This window comes from Borostomias antarcticus, assembly GCF_949987555.1.
Source record: "Borostomias antarcticus genome assembly, chromosome: 14".
Taxonomy (NCBI): Eukaryota; Metazoa; Chordata; class Actinopteri; order Stomiiformes; family Stomiidae; genus Borostomias; species Borostomias antarcticus.
In genome coordinates, this window is record NC_140247.1 from 14,827,553 (window position 1) to 14,838,206 (window position 10,654).

At 42.2% G+C, this 10,654-nt stretch overlaps 1 protein-coding gene across 1 annotated transcript; it reads left to right on the forward strand.

Annotated features, from left to right (window-relative positions):
• Window positions 1–439: 439 nt before the first annotated feature.
• Window positions 440–3,832, forward strand: hoxb10a (homeobox B10a; the record flags this gene model as incomplete). The annotated part of the gene is made up of 2 exons (XM_084448511.1): window positions 440–1,289; window positions 3,558–3,832. 2 exons carry the CDS (start codon window positions 440–442, stop codon window positions 3,830–3,832), a joined length of 1,125 nt encoding a protein of 374 aa, XP_084304637.1.
• Between the last annotated feature and the right edge of the window lie 6,822 nt (window positions 3,833–10,654).

Consider the following 10,654-nt stretch of genomic DNA (forward strand, 5'->3'; position numbering starts at 1 on the left):
CGCTTTAGAATCTATAAAATAAGAGAAATTGAGAGCTACGTTTTGCACGTGTTGGTGTAGTTGAGTCCCCTATTTTAATTTGATGCAGGATATTTAAAATAGTCAATGGCTCAGAATCTCTACCATTGTGAAAGACGGGGTGTTCTGTGAGTTGGCAATACGCGTTTGGCGACATGGTTTTCATTTGGGTGAAATTAGATAAGCATAGGCTAAGAGAGTAGATCCAAAATCTGCAACCTATTTGAGAAATCAATTAAACATGAAGTTCTGCTGTAGAGACTCCAACACTTGGATGAAACCAGCGCCGCAAGGGGCGGAGCCTGTACGTGAACCCCAGACGCCATTGGACCCCTGTCAGGAAGCTGCTCGCTGGAGTCTTTTCTATTTGAGAAGCCAATTGAACGCGACCCTCTCGCCGTAGCCAAAATATGTCCTAGCAATGTCATGCTCTGAGAGATCGGTTTTCACGACGCCCTTGGTTAACTCTTTCATGGACTGCGGTCCGAAGGAGCCCCTTACTGTGGCCCGTCGGCACCAGAACACCGAGCGCTCTGATCCGGACTTCAGGGTCCAAAATAACTGGGGTTCCACTGCTGTGCCCATCACGGCCATACCCGGAGTCATGAGCCAGCACCAGTCGTCGCAGCCACAGGACACAGTGGGTCTGCCGCGCTACCACTTCCAGCGGGGACTCATGGACTGGGACGATCCGCACGTGAGTCCCGTCCGGGTGCCTCAGGTCAGCGCGTGCCCTTACAGCGCGTCAAGCAGGAAAGATGACTCCTCGTATGTGACTCTGGAGTCCAAACCCGCGCCAGACGTGTCCGCCTTCACCAGACTAATGACAGAAATGGGCTCCATGACTGGAGGTTCTGCTGGTCCAATTCAGGGCTACTTCCGCCCTGAGCAGTCCTACACCGGGATCAAAGTCCACGAATACAGTAACGTCGGTGCTCAGTCTCAACACGGCTTCTCTGGCGCGGCCAGCAGCCCGTCGCGCGCGCCACACACAACAGGCTCGCGCCACCTGTACAACTTGAGCTTCCCCGTGCAGCCGTGCCCAGACGGCGACAACAGAAAGCGCGTTGACGAAGACGACTTGACGCTGGGCAACACCGAGTTTCCAGCCCCGAAGAACGACAGCAGCAGTAGCAGCAGCAGCAGTATCACCACGTTGCACAGCGGTCAGACTAACATGGAAGATGTTTTAGTAGTAGGCTTACGACAAGACGAGACTCCCTCAGACTTACCCGAGGGCGGTGAGATCGACTCCAGACAGGAGAAGCAAGGTGGGTATAAACGATTGAAAAGATAGGACGGCGACCATGGCAATAGCCGCAGGAAAAACACGATGCCCATCTAGCCCAGACAAGGTGACTTGGGAGTTAAAAGCAGTTAAAAGGAAGAGCCAGCAGAAGACAAAGGGAGCCATTGCACAAAATTAATTTATTGCACCCAACTCCCCTCCGCCAGGCTGAATTGCACCATTTTACTGTGGCCCCTTTTGAACATCAAACCAGCGGAAGGCTCCTTTGTGGGAAAGGGACAGTTAGGTGTACCATAGACTGTAGACTGTAGAGCCAGGTTTATGTCAGGGTGTATAACTGGCTGTCTCTCACAATAAAATGGAAAGCTAATTCCTGCGTGCATTTTACTGCAGTGATAGCTGCTGAATGGTATAGTGTAGGCTAGCCTACTGCAGGCTTAGACAATATGCCAAATTATTCCCGAGAGAGAGAGAGAGGGGAATAGACAGCCTTTGTAAACTAGGATATATTTGTGTTATCTAGCTAGTACTAAACTGGAATACTTCCTCAGCGCTGACGTCACACATTGAACACACATTGACGTTCATTTCCTCATGTCACATCGTCACGCAAAATATTTGACACCACCCACATCGAGTCTGCCAAATATGACATAATTAAGAATAAATACCATATTTTGCCAGGTTTTTATTGAAAGTTTTCAAAGCATATGTGTATACTGTAGGTAGTAACACAATATGTAGCAAAATACAATGTATGACCTAACCTGCTCCTCATGGGGGAATATGTAGGCCTTTTTTTTATTTTTTATGTAGCCTTTTACAAATATTATTTTGCTTTTGATAATTTTTCCACACGAGAAGAGACATTCATGGAAAACAAACGCGTACTATAGTCTCCTCGTGACTTTGCTGCATTGTGCCGGTTATTAACTGCAGAGCGACAGTGAGAAATATCTCCAGTCCTTTCAAAAGATTGATACATACAAAATAACATTGAAATAACTTAGTTACACTGATTTCGTGTTTTGTTTTTTACTCTAATATTTTTATTGACGACCGCCATTTTTATGGCCTACAGTTTTAAATGGGCCTATAGCTACTTCGATTCACTCAGTAAACATCAACCTCTGAGATCAGACACAACTTTTTTAGATTGAGGATACGAAGAAATGTGTCTGTAGGTGAATAACGATGGACCATATCACCGACATAGGCCTACTGCACAATGCTTTTTTGCTCACTGAGACGCCTAGTTATTGCAGTGAGACTGGATTTACCACAGAATTCGTGGAATAAATTCCTTTAAAAACTATATTCTATTATCTTAACAAAAGCCCCCGTGAATTTCTACACATTTCATCAGTACTCCTGTAGTCATGATAAAATCGCATGCGAATATATTATTAGGCTATAGGCTACTAGTACTAGTAGCATATAAGAGCTACAGCGGGGATGTAGTGGTGAGTAAAGAAGTACTCTGGCTAAAGACATGGGTATACTGTAGCAGAAATGTTACAGTTTTTACATTAGTGGTGTTTAAAGAATTTGGTATACTGTGGTCCATGGGTAAACTCCGTATAGCTCCCTATAGCCTACCCTTCACTTCGCCACCGCCCTAGTGTCTATAGAATTATGTATTATTAAGTAGCTAGGTCTATTTTACGGTATAGCAGGAAATATAATGCAGTGCATTATTGTTCTTTCTTTCACCAACACACACACACACACACACACACACACACACACACAAACACACACAAATACTCTCTCTACACACACACGCACACAAATATTCTATCTATCTTACACACACACACACACACACACACACACACACACACACACACACACACGCATATTCATATCTCTCTTTTACACGCACACACACACACACACACACTAATATGCTATAAAAAGATTAGATTAGATTGCTATTTTTGCACTTTGCCTTCAGCACTATAGATTATGCTGTTTTAAGAAGGAGGTGCAAGAAGGAGATGCACTTGTGAGTAGTAGGCTAGTAGACTACACGGGCGTTTCCTACATTAATAGATAAAAGCATCCGCTAAATGACTGTAATGTAAAATGAGATAATAATGAGAAAGAATAAGGAGGAAAACAGACAGACCCAATTTCCTCCGTCATAAACGGATATATATATAAGCCCCAACCAGGTGATGCCCTGGAGTGCCATTTAGACAAGCTGGATAAGCAAGCAAACAAAAAAGTAACTAGGCTTCTTTATGCAGACCAATAGGAACACTGTATTCTCTTGTCGTTTTGACAGAGGAAGCCAGGTTCGAGAACGCGGCCAGTGGATGGCTGTCGGCGAAGGCGGGGAGGAAGAAGCGCTGTCCTTACACCAAATTCCAGACGCTGGAACTGGAGAAGGAGTTCCTCTTTAACATGTATCTGACTCGCGAGCGCCGCCTCGAGATCAGCCACAGCGTGAACCTCACCGACCGCCAAGTCAAAATCTGGTTCCAGAACCGACGTATGAAGATGAAGAAGATGACCCGGGAGCACAGAACCAGGGACCCGACCATGCACTTCCCCATCTGATAGAAAGGTAGATATCTATACCTCGGTATGTACGTTGCCTTTCCAAAACACGATGCACAGAGAATGCCATGGACTAAAGCACGGGCTGGTGGTGCAGCGTCAAGGGATAGCGTGGACTATAGAATGACGTGGGAGATGTAGGCCCTGTATTCTGAAGGATGGGCTGAATTCACGTTCAGTTCAGTCGTATATGTCCAAAATGTAGCCTACTTTGCATGAAGATAAGGCGCTTTAACTGCCGAGTTTCGTTCTGTCGATTTTTTTTTTTCAAACGGGAAAAAGAAGGGCCATGTTTATTTTCCCTTGCTCCCGCAACACACGTCATACAAGCACTTTATTTATCCACTGTCAACAACAGTCCTGTATAGTTGTTTTTTTCGATATGTATCTAAATGATTGCTCTCTTCTCTAACTGGTGTCTTTTTCTTCCACCAGAAACACTGTCTCGAACGAAGCCTATTGTTTACATGTCGTGAGTACAGGCTGTGGATGTTAAATCTGAGTTTTAAGGGTCGGTTAATTTATCACGTGACAACTATGTTATTTATTTTGTAGCCTATGCATGTTGAGCCTATAAGATTTTTAGGACGTGTCTTTATAATTCTGAATATATACGTTCAATAAGCACAACATTTTTTTTTGTAAAATAGGGCCGTTAACATGCACAATTGTCTTTCTTTTATACAGGCCAAGTGTTATACAGGCCTAAATGAGGGTTGTTTACAGCGATGCATGCTTGGAAAATGTATCAGTTTCTTTTTTTTTTATTAGACCATATTGAATAAAGAGATCAGCTTTCTGTGATAGTGAGCTAACATTATTAAGCACACGAGGTTCCTATTCTTTCTACTGGGATTAGGAAGAACATTTTCTGCGTGTTTGTGGTTCTCATGGCCATGGATGGATAGCTTAATTCAACTACAGTCAAGTGTGAATGGTTGACGTAGTACACGTGTCTGTATGCTTTAATTACTTTCACCAATAGGCCCATATTTGGATATTTTCACAGAACACCCAATTCAAAATGTTTTGAAAGCACATTGGCAATTATGATTATTTGTCAGTTATATATAGGCCTACAATAATTTCCCAGTATATATTTTGTAGTTTTGTAGCATACATGTTTGTGAATTGATGAATAGAAATAATATGCCAGTCACATTCCACAACAACCTCATAAACGTTTTACCCACAGAATCGTCTATTGAATCTCCTATTCTATTCGACCTTCAATCATTTGTGCGACTTTAGTTGTATAATTGTAATTGTTAGTAGGCTATAGGCCTATAGGCTTAGTTCTGTGGCGTATTGATAATTCAACCCCTTATATTTTATTTAAAACTGGCTAATTGCTTATGTCATTATTATAAACGCATAGTTGTTTTCTACCTGCCACTGCTATACACACTATATTGTGATGGCTTTTTCCAGGATAGGCTACATGGAAGGACCGCTTTTTTTAAAACTTATTTTTTCTCTGAGTGAATGTTTCTGTTTGGTGTAAGCACTACTTAGCACGAGCCTACCTCTTAAATGAGGAGTTCAAAAGCCAAGTTGCAGATGGCAGTGTTTCCGCAGATTTGCGGTTTGTCAGCCAGTAATCAGCCCAGCCTCCTATGCCTCTGAATGCATTAGCCGTCCGCAGGGAGAACTGTACACTCTACAAAGAATGTCCTCCTTTAATAACCCTCTGTGTTTACAGAACAGTCGAGGCGGGGTGACCTGGTGCAGTTCCAACTTCATATCATGGATATTAGTCCACAAATACGGACATTGTGGTGCACTATTCGCTTCTGTTCTGAATGTATTTCGGTATCCATTCGTGTCTTCCATTCCCTATTAACTTCGTCCGCTCCGTTTTGATTTTTTTTGTGTGTGAAAATGTGAATATTTGATTAGGAACACATGCTTGAACTTCCTCGCGCTGCTAATAACAGCTGTTGGCCTTTTGTCTGTAGAGGAGACCGCAGCGTCTGCAGCTACAGGGCGGCCATGTTGTGAGCGCACCATTTTAAGCGTCACAGAGCTTGTCTGGAGACTCCCCCCGCTTTACCAGGGGGCAATTGACAGTCAGTTTATGGTGGCCTCGGGGAGTCAAAGGAACGGATGTGTCCAGGGGATTATATTACTGTATTATTTTACACTGCAGTAGTATTACCTGTTAAGGAATTACAAAGAAGTCATCGAAAAAACTTGTTTCACTGGAATGGCATCGTGTGAATCACCTAGCCTATTGGATCGCTCCAGCTCACATTTTTTGTTCATTGCAGTTGAGTCCCCCAATATTATGAATGCTGATATCACTCTACCATGTGGAATAGATGGATGTGTGTTTTCTATTATTCACAGCTGCGAGGTCTAGTCTGGATCGTCTCACGATGTGTGTTCTATGCGTGGGAACTTCATCGTGGCCTCGACCGACCAATCAACTTCGAGCTGAGGTGGACAAGGCTGTTTTGTGATTTAGGTAGTTTCAAGTTGTTGGGCTGGACGCTTGATATCACAGGAACCTGAAACTGCCTGAATCACTCCAGCATTACGCATCAAACCCCCGCGCGTAACGGGCTAATACAAAACAGAAAACGAATGCACCCCTACTATGCTCCTCACTGACTATGCTATGTGGTAATTACACATAGGCCTACATATAAACTGGGAAGTAGCAGTGTTTACCTGCAGGTATGTCATTGTCTGTTTATGGCAGAGGGCTTGTGGAGAGGTGGAATTGGGTCATTTAGGCCTCCCCAAACGCCCGCGAACACTTGGGTGTGATGAACGCTCCTCTGCGATCATCAGTTCATTTTCAAACATAATACATTTTATGAACTACAGCACGCCCAGAAGCCGTAAATCAGCTCCATCTAAAACACAGTAACGCAGCTCTCTCTTTCTCTCTCTCTCCCTCTCTTTCCATCTCTTTCCCTCTCTCCCTGTCCGACCCGTACTCACATCAGCGTGTTTTCGCTCTGTGTCAGGGGAAGTAGGCCTCCGTATGATTTGCCAGCAATTTAATAGCGCATTAACATTTACCATCCTCAATACATTTCCTGCCTGCTAGCGTGTGTCAACTTCACACTATAGAGACATAGGTTACACTGAATAGACTAATTTCTGCTATTCCATGCTCCATTTTGAACCTTGAACTTTGACTACTTTCAATAAAAGAACAAAACCAATTTCGAGGCAAAATACTGTTTACAATATGTTTATTTCTTACAGTTGCTTATACAAAGTACAGTTTCATTGCACAGTTTACATGGGATTTCAGAGATGAATGTCACACACAACGTGTCACGAGACCAGAAACGACTTTGTTGTGGCTGCCCTGTATAGCCGCGTCATTATGGAAGTATTACTTGCAAGAGGGGCAAGGCCTATAGTCAGAGGATCATGTAAGTCCATGACAAATTAATCCGTCTCATTATTAATCACATCTCTCATAGATAGATAGATAGATAGATAGAAAGGGGAATGGGGAAAGGAAAAAAATATCAATTTTGTTGATCAACAACAAAGATTGCATTGGAAACACATGGTCCAACATTCCATGATGCAGGGCAGTGTGGAAGCATCCGCATCAGAACCGTTATAAACGTTGAAACGACGCCGTGTTACAATACAGAACTTTAACGACTTGATCGAGCATAGTTTATACTGTACACTATGGCTATGGCTCATAGACGCATAACAGTAGCCTACAACTATACATTATTATACTAATATTCTATCAATTATATTGTGTTGTGTTACGTGTGTATGCGATGGGTCATAGGTTGTCTGGTATGGCCTGCAGTATAAACTAGGCTTCAATTTCCAGAATATTCTTGATGTTTATCATATTTGTGCCAAACCATCAGATATATCTCTCACAAAGCAGACGGTTAAGAAAACAACCGGGCTCCGTATTGACGGCTACTTCCAAAAAGGTCGCGCTTGTTACAGTAGACTACTTAATGGTGACTTTAAGTTAAAATTGTACTTTTGTTAAATTATATTATAATGTTTAATGGTGCGAGATTATATATTCAGTGCGGGTTAAGAAAATAACAAATATGATAGCCTTTCACGAATGCGTAACGTTGCAGGCTACAGAATGTGTTCTATGATTTTATGTTGTGTGTCATAAAATTATCTCTTTGATATAAACATTTTGTGAATAATCCTAAAGGGGAATAATATGCAGGCATTACATAGCATTACAGTCATTTAGCAGACGCCTTTGTCCAGAGGTATACAGTTATATTACTTATGATTGCATTTAACGTAGGAAGTCAGTGTACTAATACGAACCAGAGCAAAATACAAATAAGAGGGAGAATCCTGGTAGTAGGCCTAAAACAATCAGCAAAAATACCATCAAACTATTCGTCACATTGATTCTGATATTAACCAATATGACTAATTGGCTATTAGTTAACTACAGAGCAAGCTTGCCGCTAGCCTTAGCCTTCGCTATTATACTGATACTTCAAACGCAAGTGCAAGTTGTAAGACAGGTTTCAACAAAGTAGCATAACCACCATAATCCTGAAATGAATGTTGCAAATGGAGTGGAACCAGAGTAGCCTAAAGACAGTTCTGTTATCACCGGCCTCGTGGATTATAACTAGAGAGGAAATAATTATAGCCATATCTCAAACAAAACTCGATGTCAAAACACACGCACACTCTCTCTCTCTCTCTCACTCTCTCTCTCTCTTCTCTCTCTCTCTCTCTCTCTCACACACACACACACACACACACACACACACACACACACACACACACACACACACACACACACACACACTACTCTGATTCTAACTCTGATAAGCCATATCCTGTTGTCTGTTTCCAATATGATGTTGGCAGCAAAGATGACAGCAAACACCAGAATAACCGTGATCTTAAGGAGTGTATGGTGTGAGCAATGATGTAAGACAGTATAGCCTTAATCAAGGTTATAACGTTCGTAATAACAAACCAAAAAACTCAATTATCTCCTGAACAGCAATATGTTATTGATTTCATTTTCGACTATTTAGTGAAACATTTTTGTTGGTAATAATTTGCTAGACTGTTTGTTTTACTCTTCCAAAATGTGATACTCTATGATTTCCTTATTCCTCGTCTTGCCTATTTGCATGCTATGCAAACAGCATGCTAGAATGAATTACGAATTGGTTCCATTTTAGAGAAAGCTTGGAACACGGCGTTAGTTTTTTGTCATTTGTTATAGCAGGCGGTATTGTGTTGCATTTATCTGCACGTAACTCAACGTTGACTCCTCATTCCTGTTTTAGAGCTTTAGTGCTCGAATGTATCCAATTATATTATTGGCACAGCTTCCTTGGATTATTGGGTGGAGTTCGTACAATTATCACGGCAACATTCAAACCAGTTGTGCAAGGATATGAGAAGTTATATAATGGACGAATCTGTCAAAACACCATGCAGATGCCTCTCACTACATTCTCTCTCTGGGAATAGCCTGCCTGCGTTTCCATAAATTACGCACAAGACATAATACAGGCTAATACTATCCATTGCTCTCTGTGAGCACGCACATATATTTTAACAAACACATAACGATCTCGTGGTATTCTCCTTTGGCGTCTTTTCACGAAAAATAAGGACTTGAACTAAGTTATCTTACTCGCAATACATTTTTACGCAGGCGCATTGTTGGAGGTAGTAGGTCCATTGAAGGCCGAGGCCACACCGTCAGCGGTCAGCTAACCTTCACAATGGACGGCGAGGCCAAAACCTCCAAAACCATCAAGCTTGGCAGCGTTCCTCCTGTATCTTGGTATTAAATAAAAAAAATATAAGTTTATTAGGTTTTATTCTCGTCCTCACTGTGCATCCTGGCGCAGCTCCATGGTTGTTTACATGGCGCCTGTGTGTGAAGTGAGCTTTTTCAGGGGGTGGAATGCTATGGAGCCGTTTACGGTCCCCGCCACAGGCTATATATCAGGTCTATAAAAATCAAAGCTGCCTGATGTAGTACTTTATTATAGTATTAAACTACCAAAAAGTTCAAGTAGTTTCTTCCATAAAGGCAGGGGATCGCCACGCACTGGTGTTTAATGCGCTCGTTAAGACAAATTACTGTTAATCTTCCAATAAAGAGTTAACATAGTCCCTATACATAAGAGGTAAGACGAGAATACTAAAACAACACAGATACATCCGATATAACTTTTCAAATTCAAGTTCTGAAACATAAAACGACGATAGGCTATAGCTATGCTCCCATGAAGCAGGATGGGGAAGCGAAGTAATGAGGCCTTGATGTTGGATTCTGTCGTTTGATCTCCATGAAATAGGCTACTGGACATAAAAAGGCAATAATATTGAGTAGGGTCCTTGTTCAGTGTTCTGAGGATTGCATGTATCTATTTGATAAAGAAAATAATGTCCTCGTTCATTTGTCTACCATTGTTTTCAGTGAGCCTATACATTTTCAAACATAATGTCCAAGGGATGCATAATTTAACGGGATATTTCTGCGACAGCACATAGATATCCCTAGATATATGGACGCATATACCCATTTTGCATATTGCATAAACAAGACAATTTATTTAGAGGAAAATATGTAAAGCGCGAGGAGAGATCTGCGCGCAGCCCTTGGCGGATTGATTTACGCTCCATTGACGCTTTATCAGGCTCACGAAAAAAGTCTGACCAATCATTTCGCTCCGAGCGCAGAGCACAGCAGCCCAGCTCTACTTTGTTCGCGAGCGAGTTGAAGGGGAGTCGCGTAGTGGAAAAAAACCCCGAGTTCTCTCTCCTACATGTTTTCCATTCATTGAACCGTGTTTTGTATAATGTCCGAGA